Raw genomic sequence first — 18518 nt, 5'->3', positions numbered from 1 at the left:
AGTCTTTTTCTGAATTCAGTTAAATACAAATTCAAAAATAATTTTTGTAATGCAAAAACAAAACCAAAGAGCAAAGTGTACCGGAGTCAAATTCCTTGTTTGTCTGTACGAATTTGGCAATAAAGCTGATTCTGATACTTTATTAATCCCAAAGGGAAATTAAATGTTGTTGTAGCTTATATCATCCAGGTTTCCTCAAAGAGACATTGTAGATGCTGATTGCTGTGGGCAGGAAGGATCTCCTGTAGCGCTCCGTCTTTCAGCAGATCTGAAGAAGCCTCTGACTGAAAACTAGGGCTGGGCGATATGGCCTAAAAGGAATATTGTTATATATTGAGCAGTTCACCTCGGTAACGATAAATGAATGGTAACACTAACCTAACCACAACCAGCCGGACCAGCCCCACCCCACCAATCCCCGAGCCAAACCTTGTCGCTGCAGTCTTCTGTTCAACATCACCTATTTTTTCACTTCTTGTCACAGACTCAATGGGGTGGAGTGCAGACTGTACACGTAGTGTAGCATCTTAAAGGGACATGAGCATAGCTGACAAAAAGGACTTTTCTTTTCATTTTTTAAAATACAGAAGTTACAAAATGACGTCGGTTATTGTCGTAAATTTCTGTGTCGGTAAATTTTCGGTTTATCGCCCAGCCCTACTGACGACACTCGGTTGTTGTACAACAGTCTCATGAAGAGGATGCTCAGGGTTCTCCATAATGTTCTTCATTTTATGAAGAATCCTTCTTTCCACAATGATCTCCAGAGGTTCCAGAGGAGTCCCCAGAACAGAGCCAGCCTTCTTTATCAGCTTGTTGAGCTTTTTTAAGTCCGTGGCTCTGATGCTGCTTCCCCAGCAGATGATGGCAGAAGAGATCACACTCTCCACAACAGACTTATAGAAGATATGCAGCATCTTGCTGCAAACACCAAAGGACCTAAGCTTCCTCAAGAAGTACAGTCTGCTCTGTCCCTTCTTGTAGATGGCTTCACAGTTGCATCTCCACTCTAGTCTGTTGTCCAGATGAACACCGAGGTATTTATACTCCTCCACCACTTCCACTTCTTCTCCCATGATGGAAATAGTTTTTGACTTATTCCTGTTTCTCTTAAAATCTACAATCATCTCCTTTGTTTTAGTCACGTTCAAAATGAGATGATTGTTTCCACACCATGCCACAAAGCGGTCCACCACCTTCCTGTACTCAGCTTCTTGTCCATCTCTGATCCACCCCACGACTGCAGAATCATCCGAGTATTTCTGCAGATGACAGGAGTCTGTCTTGTACTGGAAGTCTGAGGTGTACAGAGTGAAAAGCTGGACCATAAATAGTTCAACTTTCAATTTTAAATTTTTTTATTTCCCTGCAATATAGGATACATTTATTTAAATGCAAAAGGTGTGGTGGGCACTGTAAATAAAATTATTTGGACTATATTTATACAGTTTTGTTTTGATGTTATTTTTTATTGCTGTGAAACTAAGGGGTATTGGTTAAAGTTATAATAACCACAGAATCTCATGCTGTCTTTGTAAGAAAAAGCCAAGATTGTTGATACTGTTGCAACAGTTTCAATTTCTTATGACTACAGTGTCATAATCCAAATATACTAATTTAAGTTACCCATACCATACTAACTTTATTTGTAAAACCACCACAGCTGGAGCAAGGTGCTATACATAACTACAAACTATTAACACACATTAAAATAAGAACAAATAACTTTGGTTGTAAGAACATTCTGTCTCGTTTGTGTTAGTTTGAATGAGATTTGGGAGAAAAGTATGGTGAAAATTTATAGTCTGCAAGGCTGACGTTAAAAAAACGTGACATATCTTGCTAAAATGTGCAACTTTGTAACTTTTTATGGGACCGGACACACATCACAACTCATACATTATAAGCCCGGTTATTAGCGGTGTCAGTTCAGAACAGCTCTCCTGTATTGTTTTCTGCGTATGTATAAAGAGCTCGTCACGAGAAGAAACTGTTACTTTGTTGTGCTTCTCCGAGCTGTTTAGTTTCAGGTAAAGCCTTGCGTGATGAGCTGATCTGTTATTAACACAGAGTGTAGCAGGGAAGCAGCTCCTATTGGTCTCCAGTTCAAACACACAACACCAGCATCCACGAGGCTGCAGGAACCACCTGCCGTTTGCATGCTCAATTTGCATGGAGCCTGACAAACCGCAGAAGTTAAACCATATCCGACACCTCTGTCTACCTTGTAGACACATTTATGCAATGCAGTTAGCAAAAATAAAACCCCAAACAAGAATTCAAAAAATAAATGCCTTCTGTTTGCTTCCTTTAGTGATTTATTACATTTTCTGTGGGGATTTTGTCCCATTTTACATAAAAAGATTTTGTGAACTATGGTTATTTTTTGTGATTTTATTAAATGTTGTGTTATCTCTAATAATTTTGTTTTACTTGTTCAGTTAATGTTGAGTTATTCTAAATATTACACTTTCTGAAGCAGTTTGTTTGCTTTGTGCCATTTTGAATTGTCATGGTTTATGGATTTTAGCTGCTAAACGCTAACATTTTTAGAAAACTGTTTCCTCCAATTAAAAGTCCATTTAGGTGCACAGTGGAGAGGTTTACAGCCAGGATGAAAGTCGGCTCCTGCCAGTCCCAAGACCATGGTTCCTAAAATGGTTCCCAAAAATGTCTAATGTTGCCTCTAGGCTCGGGTGCAACTCTGCCTTTAAGCATGGGAGTTAAGGTGTGTTTTGTGTCTTCTTCACAAATGACAGCAGGATGGAGCAGGAGAAACTTGGGAGGATCAGAGCTTGACCTGCAGTAATCAGTGATCTACGGTTGGTTGTAGGGAAGAAAGAGCAAAGCCAAAAAGTGAAACTCTGTTTACTGCTTTGTTTGTCTAACAACCCTCACCTATGGTGATTAGGTAGGCATTATTCAATCTGTTTACTTGAGAATATTTAAGTGGGGTGAAAAACATTGTTGCCCTAGTAACAGTAAGGAATTAGTTAATAAATATTAAATTGTTTTGTAAAATACATTTGGTAAGATAACTGATCTCTTCCAGTGTTTCTCAAACCAGTTCCAGTGTGTCTTATTATGCAGCGAGCAAATGAGAAAATTAACACTAACTGACAGAAAAACTAAACGGACACTTAAAACAAATAACCAGGTAAAATAAAATCCTTTACTGTTTTAACATGAAAAAGACACAAAATATAATAAAGGGTCTAATTTGGAGTAAGTAGATATTAATTAACTATTTTATTAACGAATGAACAAACATAAAAATACTGATTTATTATCTCAAAGGAAAGTGGTTCACCTTGCCCTCTTCACAGAGGAAATGCTGACAATGCGCTGTTCACAAATGAGTGAAGTTAGCATCTGGTTCAAAGTGTTACATTCAGCCGCTACAAACCACATGCTGACTTCAGCTATCAAGGAGCATAATGCTAACATCATTTAGCTCAAACGCAAATGAAGGAAAGCGCTAGAAAGGTTAGCATCACCCTCAGCCGCAGTTCCAGTTCAGGTTCAGGGCCAGGTCAATCAAATAAGTAGAAACAATAGGGTGATTGGGGCTGTTCACTTTTGTTTAAAAACATTAAATAGGGCATCAATCAGGACTGCAACTTATTGCTATTGTTTGTTTTCATTTTAAAAGGTCTTGCAACAACACCCCTCCAGCAGGTGGTGCCCTTGCTGCACACGCACCTGGCCATCCATGTGACGTAGCAGAAAAGGCGATCTCTCAAACCAGGCCTCCTTCTTCCATTGCCCAGTGGTCCAGTTGTGATGCTCACATGCCCATCGTTGGTGCTTCACTACTGTTCCTTCCTTGGACTTCTTGAGATGCTGATCCCTGCACACCATGAACACTTGGCATATAGTCTCTGGCTTTCTATCCTACATGATTTTCATGGAAAAGTTTTTGTTTTCCCAGACTTATCTTTCTAGAGTTCTCAGTCCTTTATGTTTATTTTAAAATACTAAAGTTCACTATGAAATTATGGCGGAGTTGTTTACAGTTTGCAGACTTTTAATATGGAACCTGGACATACCGAGAAAAGGACGTGAGGTAAAGAGGGACACAAGGAAGGAATGGAGGGAAGGCAAAGCCATGAGAAAAGAAGGGAGGGAATGAAGGATATAAAGAAGGGAGGAAGAACACAAGAAAGGAAATATAGAAAAAGGAGTGAAGGAAGGTGGGAGGAAGGAAGAAAGGTAGGACACAACATTTAGGAAATACAGTCTGGAAATACAAATATTTTTCCATATTCCTTTTACCCTACATATCCAGACCTTGAAAATACTGAAATCAACTCCCTACTCTTTCAGACTGTGTAGGCACCCTGTGGACAGGGAACAGAGCGGGGTCCCCCACAAGGGCCTGGAGGTTATCGATGTCTGCTTCCCTCCTGGACCCGCTACCTCCATGACGCAACCTCGGATAAACAGAAGAAGGATCAACACCACAACGTCTCTATCAACAAAAATAAGAAAAGACACAAAGGCTTCCCATTTGGCAAAGGACTAAAATATAATTTAATACAATGCATTTATATTCACACATTCAACAAACCAGAAAAAATCAAACAAGTGCCTGAGTATTGAAAAGGAAATAGAACAACAAACAAAAGGAGGGATTTTAATTCACATCAAGTCACGCGTTCAAATAGTCAATACAGCAGCCAAACAGGCAATGCGATAGTGTTCCAAGGTACAAAATGTTGTCCAGAAGAAAGACCGACTCTTAGCATAATTGTAGAGCATCCACAGTCATATATTTTTCTTTGTTTATACAGAAAACAGTATCAAACATTAGGCAAAGTCATCTCATGACAAAACCATGAACATACGCATGCATTTAGGATTTTTTTTTGTTTTGTTTCATAATATTGAGCTTGCACACAAAGGCAGACAGGTTACAAAACCAAAACCACGTGTCTGTGTATTCATTACGTATTCACCAGAGAGCAAGAGGGTTCACCGTGTCAAGGAGAATACTGAGATGCCAACAAGGTTTCATGGCCATAAATCAATGCGACTGGAAAGGCTGTTAACACTTTTAAAACAGAGGCGTGAGGCCTGATGAGATGAATCAAAGATTTTAGTCGCCAGCTGCTGTAAAGGTGTGATGTAAGAAAAAGAAAATCTAAGTAAATGGATGGAGGTTAGATCTTTCAACAAAGGGACAGCAGTGCTGCTCGTAGCTTTTGCCTGGCTGTAATCAGTGAGATAAAATGATGTGATCACTAAAACATTTAGCTACACTGACGGTATCGACACCCTCCTGAAAACAAATGCCGGACCGATCATTTGCAGCAACCAGAAGCTGTTAGCTAAATGATGTGCCTGACAGGGATTCTGATCATTTCTTTGTCTGTTTTACAGCGAACGTGCAGTGGAAATTTACAAGAAGCATGGCAGCGTGTGGTCATGCGGAAAAGGTTGCACTTAAAGTCATAAAGTCACAAACACATGACATGCATCCCAACCTACTGAGCCAAGTTTGGAGTCTTTGCTGAGTGGCACTTGGCTGCAAGGTGGTAAACCTCAACGTAAATCATTAAAAACTAAATTATTCAAGTTCTGTTCAAACATTTGGGCAGGTCAATAAAGCAAAAATGATCATCTCTAAGCATTAAGGAGCACATTCTCAGAGCATTTACTGGGGAACAAAAGGGGTCATAGATGTACATTGAGTCTGATACATAATGGAGTAAACAGACTGCAGAAACATTAAGACTCTGCCCTTCTGATCAGTTCAAGTGACTTTAGCATTGATCTGTTTGCAAATTCTGTAGTCATTGTTTCTATCATTGCATATACAGATCACTGTAAATAATGCATGCTTTGATTATTAATAATACTTTCTATTTTTTCTGTCAGGGTTCCCCCAGGGTTTCAGTAGGTTCATTTTAAGGCTTTTTAGGACCACTCTAATTTAAATGTATGATCTAAATAAATAATGAAAAATAAATTAGTGACCTTTAACATCCCAACTTATCCCAGAGTTCCCTGGACAGTTTTTTGTGATTTAGAATTGTATTTTTGCATAACTTTTGCATTGTTGATGCAAATGGCAGACAAAGTGTCCAGCACACAATTATGTTTTTACATTCATATGCCTAAACTAAATGGAGCTATTTGTGTCTTTTCTGTTTCTTTTTGTGTCATTTAAAATGGATTTTTGAAAAAAGATACCATTGCAGTTAGGTAAAGTGAACTGTCAGCTTAAATTGTTGCTTCTTTTCTTTTTTACCTAGGTTACCTAATTTTAGTGGCTACAATATAAAGTAAACCTCATAAAAAATTATTGATGATATAAAAATACAGTAAATATTTGCACTCCCATGACAAAGAAGCTGATAGCGAACAATGTAAGAAGAATATGTTGATTTCAGTCGATAAGCCAGTTTCACTGAATGTCTGAATAGATTCATTTAGACTGGGTTAATTGCCTCCCTGCATCATGGGGCTTGCAGTTTTCTCACAGCATAGAAACTCACTTTCCCACCCAGAACTACAAATCGTAGAACAAACCAATGCCACCAAAAGAAAAAAGAAGACAATAGGAACAAATGAAGAAATATACACATTTTAGACTTGACTAAATATAGTTTTCAGATATAATATAAAAAACCTGGGTGTACTTTTGAGTTTTTAAAGCCTAATTTAGGACTTCTTATGACTTTTACGATCTTGCAGTCACCTTTTCATCCAAATTGTTGTTGAAAGCCATTTTCAACAGTGTAAACACTACATTGTAAGCTCCTTTGGAGCTGCCCCATCACGCAGCGTCGAGACTTCGACAAGTGATTTTGACCAGGCGGGTCAACCAGTGAATGTCACTCTGCTGCTGATTAGAGGCTCTGAACACAGCAAACCACAGCTTCAGGATGCGTTTCATTTTCTGAGCCTGGTGATTGCAGATATTTCCATCTTTGTGCATCTCAGAAGATCTCAGAAGGTCTCTGTGGTTTTTGCTTTCCTAATGGGTATATTTCATCATATACTTTTCTGACAAAAAGAAGGCATTTGGAGGCAGTTCTGTATCTAAATGACCATATATGGAGTGATGATGTGCCATATTGAAAAGCAGCATGACATCCCATAACTGTTGTGTTGAAACAAACAACCACCTACTTTCCCCAAAGAATCTCAGTGCAGAACATTCGTTATAGTCCACAAATGAAGAGGACAGTTTTCTTAGTCCACCAAAAACAGCTTGTCTCTTAATTAAAACACCTTTTACCCTAGGATTATGAAACACTTTAAACACAATCTTAAATTAAAGGGAAGAAACAACATATGGTTGAGAGAAGAGGACAGAAGATGCCACATGTGAAATGAACTCTTCATTGTTGGTTTTAATTTTCCTTAGCCTTTTAGTAAAAAACATCTGCCGACATCGCGCAATGGTGGCATTAAATAAACTGGTAAACAATTCCCCCACAATAATCAGCTTCGGCTGCAACTTGTTTTTTCTCAGTGTCTGAGCCAAATAAAGGACAGATTGTAAATCAGTATTTTGAATTCTCCCAACCACACATGTGTAGCAGTAGCTTGAAGTGACTTTTCTTTTGGGCTGATCGTTATGTTGTGAGAGCAGTATTTGTACAAGGACTCACAAACATTGAGTGATGGGACAGATGGTGTCTTGAAGATAGTTATGTTCCTGTAGTGCCATAGAATCCACAGGAGAAGTGAGACCTTCAGCTGCTTCTAAGCACTGGTGTTTTACACAACCACATCACACATCACTAATTAAGTATTCTGGAGATACAGTTGTTGTAAATGGGAGAAATGGGAGTCCTGGCATATACACATGCACATCAGAGTAACAATGCTGGTCAGAACTGGAGCAGAAAGTATTGTATCTGAATGCTCCCAGAATTGTATTTTTTGAACTACAGTTTTTGTCATTCACTACTTTGGTGACCTACAAACACACTGGACTTTCCACAGAGTGCTCTAAATCCCTGGTAATGGTTCTGGTTTGTTAGTTCTCAAAGCCACAACAAATTTCTTGATTGACGCTTTAGCCGGTTGTTCCAAATGAAACATCAACACTCTTTGGCAAGTCACAGCTGCCTTTTGGTTGGTTTCTTTGTTTTACATTAATGGTCTAAAAATCATGTATTGTCCCATTTAAGGCTAATCACAGACAAAATGAGACACTTTTAATTAGTTTTAATTGCATTCCATCTTGCTCCTGTTTGACTGTCAACCTGCTGGGTCACGACAATTGATCCTACAGGCCTTTAAGCTCAAAAGCTACTTCATTTCTCTTAAACAGGTAGAAGTGCTACCCTTGTTCATTAGATGTCAAAACATCTGCCTCCTTTTAAAAAAATATTAACCCCTTACATATCAGTGTCATCTGGCCAGAGGCAGCAACTTTATCCACTTGTGTGCTCTTCCTGCCAGGATTTGTTGATTTCTGACCCTCAGATTGTTTTTTAGCTAAATAAAAGCACATTTTATGACATAAATCAAGATCTGATGCTGGAGTGGAAGCATGTTAGGTCACTATGGCAAGATCATGTTTCTGAAGAAAATGTGTGAATCCATGAGTATCAAGTGGACTTTTCAGCTCCGTAGCCTCAAAATCTGAAATACAAAACGTAAGGAACTGCTTTTTTTTTTATTGTTTTACTAAAAGATTGGAAACTGTTCCTGCTTGGACATTGTTTGGATTATTCGAAAACTTATCAGGTCTATAGACGAAGGCTTGGATTAAAGATGCGTTGTGAAATTCAAGCAGGTTGTCAATGATGGTGAAATTTTTAATTATGTGTTTGATTCTTTAGTCAACCCAATTGGCAATTCCTTTATTTAAACAGGAACTTGGATGGGACAATAATATTTAAATGACACTGTTCTTCAGCAACTACCACCGCAGCTCAGTCTGTTGTGTAAAATGTTAAATCAATAATATTAAATGGCAACATCTTCCCACACAGGTTTGTCTTTACAACACTAAATGTTAGAAACAGGCTGATAGGCAAATGTTCGTTTGATACGAAGCACATTAGGAACGATTTGCTACTCTTTTAGTTTTTCAGTCACATTCTTGCCTACATTTCTGCTGTATTTCACATAGCAAGGTTTGTACAGGGATGTTTTGTTTCTCTCCCGCTTCATGTCTGTTGAAATTTATTCAGCTGCTGTAAAAGGCCTCATCAAACAGAAAGTATTTGCTTCTTTTAACTTCACTGATCATGCAAGAAAGCAGAAAAGCTTACGAGTCAACAGCACGAACCATATCATTCTCTGTGTTGACTCAATATCTCTAGAAACGAGAATACATCAGCAGCCGTGCAAGTCATGTTTTTAATGTGCAAGATGTGGAAAATATAATTTGAGCCCTGTTAACAGGAAATATATTCCCAAAGAGAGGAGTTAGATGCCCAACGTGAGAAAAATCGAGAGAAGAGCTGAGGATATGCAAGCAGGATCCAATCGGTGCGGCCAGGTGGGGCTGGAGGCCATTGGGTTTCATGACAGGATGCAGGTCTTCAGTCATTCATTGAGCCGGGTAACTCATTGGTCAGCGTGTGCCAGCGTTCAATTTTTTTGTCCTTGTTTTTGAGGCAGTCGAACCAGTGTTTGAGCCTCTCTCCATTTGCGTTGATGCCCAGAGATACTCCGCCTAAAATGTGACACAGACAGCATGTATCAAGGACCAACAGTTCTCAAAGACCTCTGAATGTCTTTCTCTGAAAGTTTATCTTTGGGTTCTGGCTGCCTTTTCACTTTTTTTGAGTCATTTTTTCAGTCATAGTGCTGTACCTTGCAAACCTTCTCATTTGGCTTGAACCTTTTCACATTTTTCCAAGTTACAACAATAAACGTCAAGACATTTTATTGGGATTTTATGCGATGGACCAACATGAAGTAGAGAACAACTGTAAAATAGAAGGAAAAAGACTGACATTGTTTTCTGAATTGTTTGCATATAAAAGCTGAAAAAGCTTCATTTATATTCAGCCCCCCTGAGAAAATGGTTAATTTATAGAACCACCTTTTGCTGCAGTTACAGCTGCATGTCTTTTGGGGCATGTCTCTAGGAGATTTACACATCTACAGACTAAAATATTTGGACCACTCTTTGCAAAATAGCTTGCTAATCAGATTGTATGGAGATTGTCAATTGTAAAGTTTTGCCACAGATTCTAAATTGGATTTAGGTCGGGACTTTGACTAGGCCAGTCTAACACAGGGATATGCTCTGATCTAAATCCCATCCCATCCCATTGTAGCTCTGATTGTATATTTAGGGTCGTTGTCCTGCTGGAAGCTGAACCTCCACCCCAATTTCAAGTCTTCTGCAGCATCTAACAGGTTTTCTTCGAAGGATTGTCCTGGATTTAGCTCCATCCATCGTCCCATCAACTCTTACCAGCCTCTCTTGAAGAAAAGCATCCCCACAGCATGATGCTGCCACTACCATGTTTCAGTGCTGTGATAGTGTGCTCAGATTTATGCGCATTGTCAGCTTTCTTCCACACATACTTTTGTAAGTAGGCCAGAAAGTTCATTTTTAGTCTCATTTGACCAAAGCACATTTTTCACGCTTGCTGTGCTCCCCATACAGCTTGAAATAATCTGTAAACATGACTTCTTATGGCTTTCTCTCTGCCGCTCTGCCATAAAGACCAGATTTGTGGAGCGCACAACTAACAGTTGTCCTGTAGACAGATTATCCCACCTGAACAAAATGGATCTCTGCAGCTCCTCCAAAGTCCCTATGAGCTTTAGGATAATGCTCTCCTTGCCCAGCCTGTCAGTTTAGGTGGACGTCCATGTCTTGATAAGTATGTAGTTGGTTCATCTTCTCTCCATGTTCAGATGATGGATAGAACAGGGCTCTTGGAGATATTCAAAGCTTGGGATATTGTTCTAGAACCTAACCCTGTTTTAAACTGAACCAGAACTTTCTCCCTGACCTCTCTGCTGTGCTCACTAATGTTCTCTAACAAACCTCTAATGCCAGAAACAGAACAGGTTAAATTACTCACAGGTGGACTCTACTGAGTAATTAGGAGATTCCTGAAGGCAAATGTTTCCACTGGATTTTATTTAGGGGTATCAGCTTAACGGAGTCTGATTACAAATGTGCCCCCAAATTCTGAAAACCATGTTTCATTTTCCTTCTACTTTACTTTTATACTCTATTGTATACTATAGTTTGTGTTGGTCTGCCATATAAAAACTATTACAGTTTGTGGTTGGAAAAAGACAAACTGTGAAAAAGTTAAAGCGGTGTGAATACTTTTGGAAGGCACTGGTGAATTTATGTAAACCAATTAAATTGGGTTTTGTAAATTTTCTAATAAGACCGCTGTTTCTATAATTGATAAATAATTAGGTTTTAAATATTAGTAAAGACTTTTAAAGAGTTATAAGACACATTTTACAAGATGATGCAGGCTCAGTATTTGGCAAGTTTAATTCTTTCACTTTTAATTGATCCTGGTAAATTTAATTGATGTCCTGGTTCGACATATTATCTTAATTCTCCTGTGACCTTGTTTTACTCGGTCATAAAATGTTCTGGACAGATGTTGGAAATCTCCCTGATGAAAAAGACAAAGTTTTAAAAATGAACATTGAGATTAAAGTCTGTTATTTGAACTTTGAACTTCAAACTCTATTTCCCCTTTTTTAATCAAATGAGGCGCAACACCTGATTAATTCATATACCAAAGAAGTAGTGTTTTTTTGTAACATGTTACCCACTGCTCATATTTTTAGTGTTGCATTTCTTGATTAATGACTGATCTGCAGAGATTTAGCATTTATTACAAAGAGGCACCAAGAGATTTATGATTTATACTCTCTGAAACAAAGGTCAGATGATCTTATTACACAACACGGTCTTGAATAAATAATGATCTGGTGTTGCTGGGCTCTGTTTAGTAGCCTAAAGCTGAATGTTTCCACTGATATAACTCCAGAGTGTTGGGACCACAGCCATGGAAACAACATTAAAACTCCGGCACAAACCTTTCTGGGGGGGGGGGGGGGGGGGGAATTTCCATAATGCATCGGACTTCCCATGATGCCACTGGCTGTATAAAAGTACCCCCTTTCCAATGGTCCGATCTATTCCACACCGGTGATCATCGGGATAGGAGGGGCACAGCATGCTAATGTCTCTTTGCTGACAAAAAGACAAACTCTTCAAACTGGATCCAAGGGTGTCATAAGATGATGCGATCATATGCACAAGTTAAGTACTGATGAATCACTATTGAAAGAATCCGGTATTCATTCATAAAGGGAAATTAAGGTATAAGCATTGCTTTACTTTCTCTCTGAGGCCTGCAGAAGCAAACTGTGATCCAGAGAGTTCCCTGCAGAGACGCTGTCTCTACGAAGCCGAGTCTGAAGGAAGGACAACAGGAGCCTCATCCCGTGGTAACATGCAGTGTGGTCGGCGTACAGAACGGGCCGCCCAACCACTGCTCCGGAGGTCAGCTCTTTGTTCACAGAGCTTTCTTCAAACTTTGTCGTCGCCCGGACAACTCCTCAACACGTTCATACGAGGTTAGGTGTTTGGGCAGAGTAATAGAGAAAGATTTAGATTGAAATGATCTAAACGTTTTTCATTTTATGAAGTTTAGTTTTGTTTGTGTTGAACTCAGCTATCTTGGTGCTAGCAGAATATCTGCAGAAAACATGTTCAGTTTTGTGTTGTTTGTGTGTTTTTAAAGTTATGACAAACTTTATTTAAAGGGTGATTTTAAACACAAGATTGATCATAACGCGCCGTCCGCGCTCATGCATTTTAACCCTTTTATTAACGGTATTTTAAAGGTGTGTGTTTGATTCTGGTTCTAAGCTATCCGCTTCTTTGTTAGCTTCAACTGCTAATAGCTAAGAACACGTGCTTGCTACTAAATAATATATACCCAGAAAGGTTTAGTTTTCAATCCAGTAAATAATGTGTCCCTAACATCATTTTATTAAATTTGATAACTAAGTAAACACTATTAAACCCCATTTCTCCAGAAAGATTTGGCTCTTTTCCAAAATATTCCCTTAATAATATTTATTTAAATATAATTTTAATAAACAAAGGCAGTTAATTAGACACCGTTGAGAATTAGTCATCCAGAAGGTTGGTTTTATTCAGCAGATCAATCTTTAAAATATTATTTTATTAAAATAATATTTTATCTGATCTTGCATTGTGAAGGGTTGTCTAAAGGTTTGCTAATTGTCTAAGTTGGTTCCAAGACTAACTTAACTTAATTTCCAGATTCTTCAAGATAATCCTTGGTTCTCAAACATAAACATTGCATGGTAATGTTGCATCACTCTTTTAGTCATGATTTCTAATAATCTTTAATCAACTTGTTTATATTGTACATAGTCCATTAGTCTTCATTATTCTTTAATTCTGCTTGGTAGTTTAGTTGGATTTTTTTAACATAGTAAAGAGTTTGTTGATTGAAATATGTTTGTCTTTGAGTTGACTTATTTTTGTTAATAAATTCTTGTAATTTAAGAAATTATGTGAATTTATTCCATATACAGGTCCTTCTCAAAATATTAGCATATTGTGATAAAGTTCATTATTTTCCATAATGTCATGATGAAAATTTAACATTCATATATTTTAGATTCATTGCACACTAACTGAAATATTTCAGGTCTTTTATTGTCTTAATACGGATGATTTTGGCATACAGCTCATGAAAACCCAAAATTCCTCTCTCACAAAATTAGCATATCATTAAAAGGGTCTCTAAACGAGCTATGAACCTAATCATCTGAATCAACCAGTTAACTCTAAACACCTGCAAAAGATTCCTGAGGCCTTTAAAACTCCCAGCCTGGTTCATCACTAAAACCCCAATCATGGGTAAGACTGACGACCTGACTGCTGTCCAGAAGGCCACTATTGACACCCTCAAGCAAGAGGGTAAGACACAGAAAGACATTTCTGAATGAATAGGCTGTTCCCAGAGTGCTGTATCAAGGCACCTCAGTGGGAAGTCTGTGGGAAGGAAAAAGTGTGGCAGAAAACGCTGCACAACGAGAAGAGGTGACCGGACCCTGAGGAAGATTGTGGAGAAGGGCCGATTCCAGACCTTGGGGGACCTGCGGAAGCAGTGGACTGAGTCTGGAGTAGAAACATCCAGAGCCACCGTGCACAGGCGTGTGCAGGAAATGGGCTACAGGTGCCGCATTCCCCAGGTCAAGCCACTTTTGAACCAGAAACAGCGGCAGAAGCGCCTGACCTGGGCTACAGAGAAGCAGCACTGGACTGTTGCTCAGTGGTCCAAAGTACTTTTTTCGGATGAAAGCAGATTCTGCATGTCATTCGGAAATCAAGGTGTCAGAAGTCCAGTGTCAAGTACCCACAGTCAGTGATGGTCTGGGGTGCCGTGTCAGCTGCTGGTGTTGGTCCACTGTGTTTTATCAAGGGCAGGGTCAATGCAGCTAGCTATCAGGAGATTTTGGAGCACTTCATGCTTCCATCTGCTGAAAAGTTTTATGGAGATGAAGATTTCATTTTTCAGCACGACCTGGCACCTGCTCACAGTGCCAAAACCACTGGTAAATGGTTTACTGACCATGGTATCACTGTGCTCAATTGGCCTGCCAACTCTCCTGACCTGAACCCCATAGAGAATCTGTGGGATATTGTGAAGAGAACGTTGAGAGACTCAAGACCCAACACTCTGGATGAGCTAAAGGCCGCTATCGAAGCATCCTGGGCCTCCATAAGACCTCAGCAGTGCCACAGGCTGATTGCCTCCATGCCACGCCACATTGAAGCAGTCATTTCTGCAAAAGGATTCCCGACCAAGTATTGAGTGCATAACTGTACATGATTATTTGAAGGTTGACGTTTTTTGTATTAAAAACACTTTTCTTTTATTGGTCGGATGAAATATGCTAATTTTGTGAGATAGGAATTTTGGGTTTTCATGAGCTGTATGCTACAATCATCCGTATTAAGACAATAAAAGACCTGAAATATTTCAGTTAGTGTGCAATGAATCTAAAATATATGAATGTTAAATTTTCATCATGACATTATGGAAAAATAATGAACTTTATCACAATATGCTAATATTTTGAGAAGGACCTGTATATGCAGAGTTTATGCTGTTCAATAATGTCAGAGCTCGTCTCACACCTTTCTATTTTGTCCTAATACCATCGCCTTACTGGGCTGGTATTCACAGAACAACCCAACAGACCGACATATTATTTGATATAATATTAAATTATTAATATTAATTATTAAATAATATTCTCAGATTCATAATCACAACAAGAGAGATACACGATGATCACAGTTTTATTGCAGACCTTTGAACTAATGACATTTATTCTGTTTTTTATAAAATAAAAACAGGACCAGAGCAGTGCGTGGGGCCTCTGTAAGTGTAAACATACAATTTTAAAGGTTTGTTTTTTTAAGGAAGGACCCCCAGCTGGACAGAAGGTAAGATACCAGTTCACCTATTGAACCCTTTCTTCTACAGCAACACACCTGCAGAAACTCGAGCTGACGGCATCAGACTCACCGATGAAATCGTTTGACTTTCCTATGTCGTAGTCCCACACGGTGATTTCCAGGGTCTTCTTAGTGAGGTCTGCATATTTTATGTCGTAACAGAACTCCTGCAGGGGACAAAACGAGACAAACAATTGTTGGTATAGATGTACTTACTTTCAGACTTGAGTCGTCCCTCATTGTTTTTATGTGGCGTTCAGTGATTTATGTGATCTTCCTAAAGTACTTCAGTCTTTTCAAACAAGTTTTTCTTTGCTTTTATACTTATTTCTGACCAGTACCTGACTGTTTTCAGGCAACAACACTGACTTACATTTCAGTTATGCATGAAAAGGCTTTATAATGTCACAAAGATTATTTCTTTTTATTTATTTCGGAAAATCTGGCAAAATACTAAAGATAACACAAGTTGACAGAGAGAAAATCTGACTTATATGGATGACGGTCATTTTGCTCCTTCTCCTCTTCATATTTTGATTGAAAACTATTTTTAGACTCCACTCACACTCATGAGTGAGGAGATGTGGTTAAAATGTCTTCAAGTCATATGATCTACCAGTAGGAGGTCATAATTTCAGTATGATCACGGTCATTGTTCACACGAGTCGGTTGGCCCAAACAGGAATCGGAACCGTAGTCAGTGGACATTCAGTGGGAAGAATAAGCGTCTTGCAACCCAGAGGTTGTGGGTTCTATTCCAACTTCCTCCTGCTACATGTCAATGTGCCCCTGGGCAGAGCACAAGTTGCCTCCTGATCTGCGTATCGGTCTATGAATGACTGGAAAAGCACTAGATAAGTTCAGTCCATTTACCATTTAGAAAAGGTTTAATATAAAATCTTGAGCTTTTTTATGGATTATTTATCTCTACAATTTAGCAATATATACTTGATAAATAACAGACACACAAAACAGACGTAGCTTGGGGAGAAGTGGCAACACGGTGCAGAATAGGAGTCTGAATTAGAAAATCAACTGGCATCAGCCAGAAATAGGCAGGTGCTGCACTGGCGCCCTGTAGTTTTCACAGATGAGAGCAGGTTCACTCTGAGCTCATGTGACAGACGTGAAAGGGTCTGGAGAAGCTGTGGTGAACATTATGCTGCCTGCAACATTGTTCAGCATGATCGGCTTGGTGGTGGGTCAGTGTTGGTCTGGAGAGGCAATTTATGGAGGGACAGACAGAACAGTACAGGATAAACAATTGGTAGACCCTTCTCTAGTGCAGTGGGTCCTGGGTTCCTCCTGGGGCATGATGATGCCCAGCCTCATGTCGCAAGAGTTTGAAGACAGTTCCTGGAGAATGAAGGAATTGATACCATTGATTGGCCTTCACGCTCCCCTGACCTAAATTCAATGGAACATCTCTGGGGCATCAAGTTTAGATCCATCCGACACCACCAGGCTGAACCTCACACTGTCCAAGAGCTCAGTGATGCCCTGTTCAGGATCTGGGAGGAGATACCACAGGACACCATCCATCATCTCATGAGGAGCATGCCCCGATGTTATCAGGCATACATGAAAGCATGTGGGGGGCCATACAAACTACTGAGTACCACTTTAAGTTGCTGCAATGATTTCAGCAAATTGGACTAGCCTGCTGCACGGGTTCTTCAGTTTAAATGTCTCAGTGAGTTCAGATTAAGCCCTGATAGTTGTCCAGCAGAAAGTCATTGACATCGTCCACAAGGATATTTTGGTGTGAAAAGAAGATGAGAGACACTAGACTTCCCGAACACCTTGGACTGAATTACTGAGATAACTGAACTTTCTGATGATGTTCTAATTAATTGAAATGAACCTGTTTACAACTGGTTTGTACTGGATTGATTTGATTATATAGTTCTGTATACGAATTGGATCAGTCTGTATTGTAAAGTGCATTGAGATAAACTGTTTAATTTTATCTTAATTTTAAATCAAATCTGTGAGTTCTCAGCCAGAAAATGCTCTTGGCTAAAATGTTAAACTCAAGGTGTGACGTGGCAAATCAAACATAAGAGATGTTATTAAAATGTAATTCTATTAAACAAACGATCACATTTTAGATATTCAGATTTAAATTTTTCAAAAAACTCAAAACAAAATAATCTGTAAAGTAATACTCTTTTTTTCTACCTGGAAAATATTAAAAACAATTTCCCAACTTTTCAGGATTGTGTAAGACCCCTGATGATGTTAACTCTCCAAAAACATTATTTTCAAATGCTCAGTGTTGATACAATCAAAATCAGTCAGTGTTCACATGAAGGTTTGCGCTCGACTTTAATCAATGCCCTGATATACGAGAGGATGCTGGACTCTAACGGAAAGGCCAAGAGGTGATGGAGGGAAAAATGTCAGAGGAAATGTCAAGCTGCTGGCTTGTGGGAGGGTTGGCCATCTGTATACAGTTGGATATTCCCGAGCTGAACCACCCTGCACCGTGACATCCAAAGTAAACAGAAAAGCATGAAAATGGCTTTAATCTCTGGCTGGAAATCAGAACCAGAACCTCGAAGGCTTAGTCCAAAGGTTTCAGATTTAAAGACAGCTTGCTTTGTAATAAAGAAGGTGCAAGTATGAGATGATGAGAAAACAAGGGAAAATATTACTTGGATCATAAAACTGTGCAGCTTGAAATAATAAATCGCCAAGAAGCTGCTACACTAAACAGAACTATCACTTATACTATGCAAGCCTGAAAGTGAGCGTTCTGTATACAGAAGCCCAAGGTGATTTGGACCCAGACGGGCCCTAATCTCAGATGGAAAAGATAAAAACAGAAATGAAGTAAAACCCAACTGGAACAGCAGGGTTTTGGTTTTTACCTCATTGAACTCAGGATTGAGAGTCTTCTTCTTCACAGCGGTCTTGTGCTTCGACTTTTTGTTCTCGTCAGGCTTCAGGTACCTGCAGCACAAAGGCACAGGAGAGGGAGGTTTAATCCTGCCTAACCTCGCTGCTTTTGTTTCTGCAGCCTAACATTACAAAGCAACCA

General features: G+C 39.1%; 1 protein-coding gene across 5 annotated transcripts in view; it reads right to left on the bottom strand.

The window, feature by feature from the left end:
- Window positions 1–4503: 4503 nt before the first annotated feature.
- doc2b (double C2-like domains, beta) overlaps window positions 4504–18518 on the bottom strand; it is a 250966-nt gene continuing 236951 nt past the window's right edge. For all 5 annotated transcript variants that reach the window (XM_047379277.1, XM_047379279.1, XM_047379275.1 and 2 more), the window contains 3 exons: window positions 18349–18430; window positions 15546–15642; window positions 4504–9646 (listed from right to left, as the gene is read on the bottom strand). In XM_047379277.1, the coding sequence (XP_047235233.1) occupies window positions 9513–9646; window positions 15546–15642; window positions 18349–18430 (313 nt within the window). In that variant the 3' untranslated portion in view covers window positions 4504–9512. The remainder of the gene's footprint in view (window positions 9647–15545; window positions 15643–18348; window positions 18431–18518) is intronic.

This window comes from Girardinichthys multiradiatus, chromosome 11 (assembly GCF_021462225.1).
Source record: "Girardinichthys multiradiatus isolate DD_20200921_A chromosome 11, DD_fGirMul_XY1, whole genome shotgun sequence".
Taxonomy (NCBI): Eukaryota; Metazoa; Chordata; class Actinopteri; order Cyprinodontiformes; family Goodeidae; genus Girardinichthys; species Girardinichthys multiradiatus.
The sequence above is the reverse complement of the archived record's forward strand: the minus strand, read 5'-3'. Positions and strand labels throughout refer to the sequence as shown.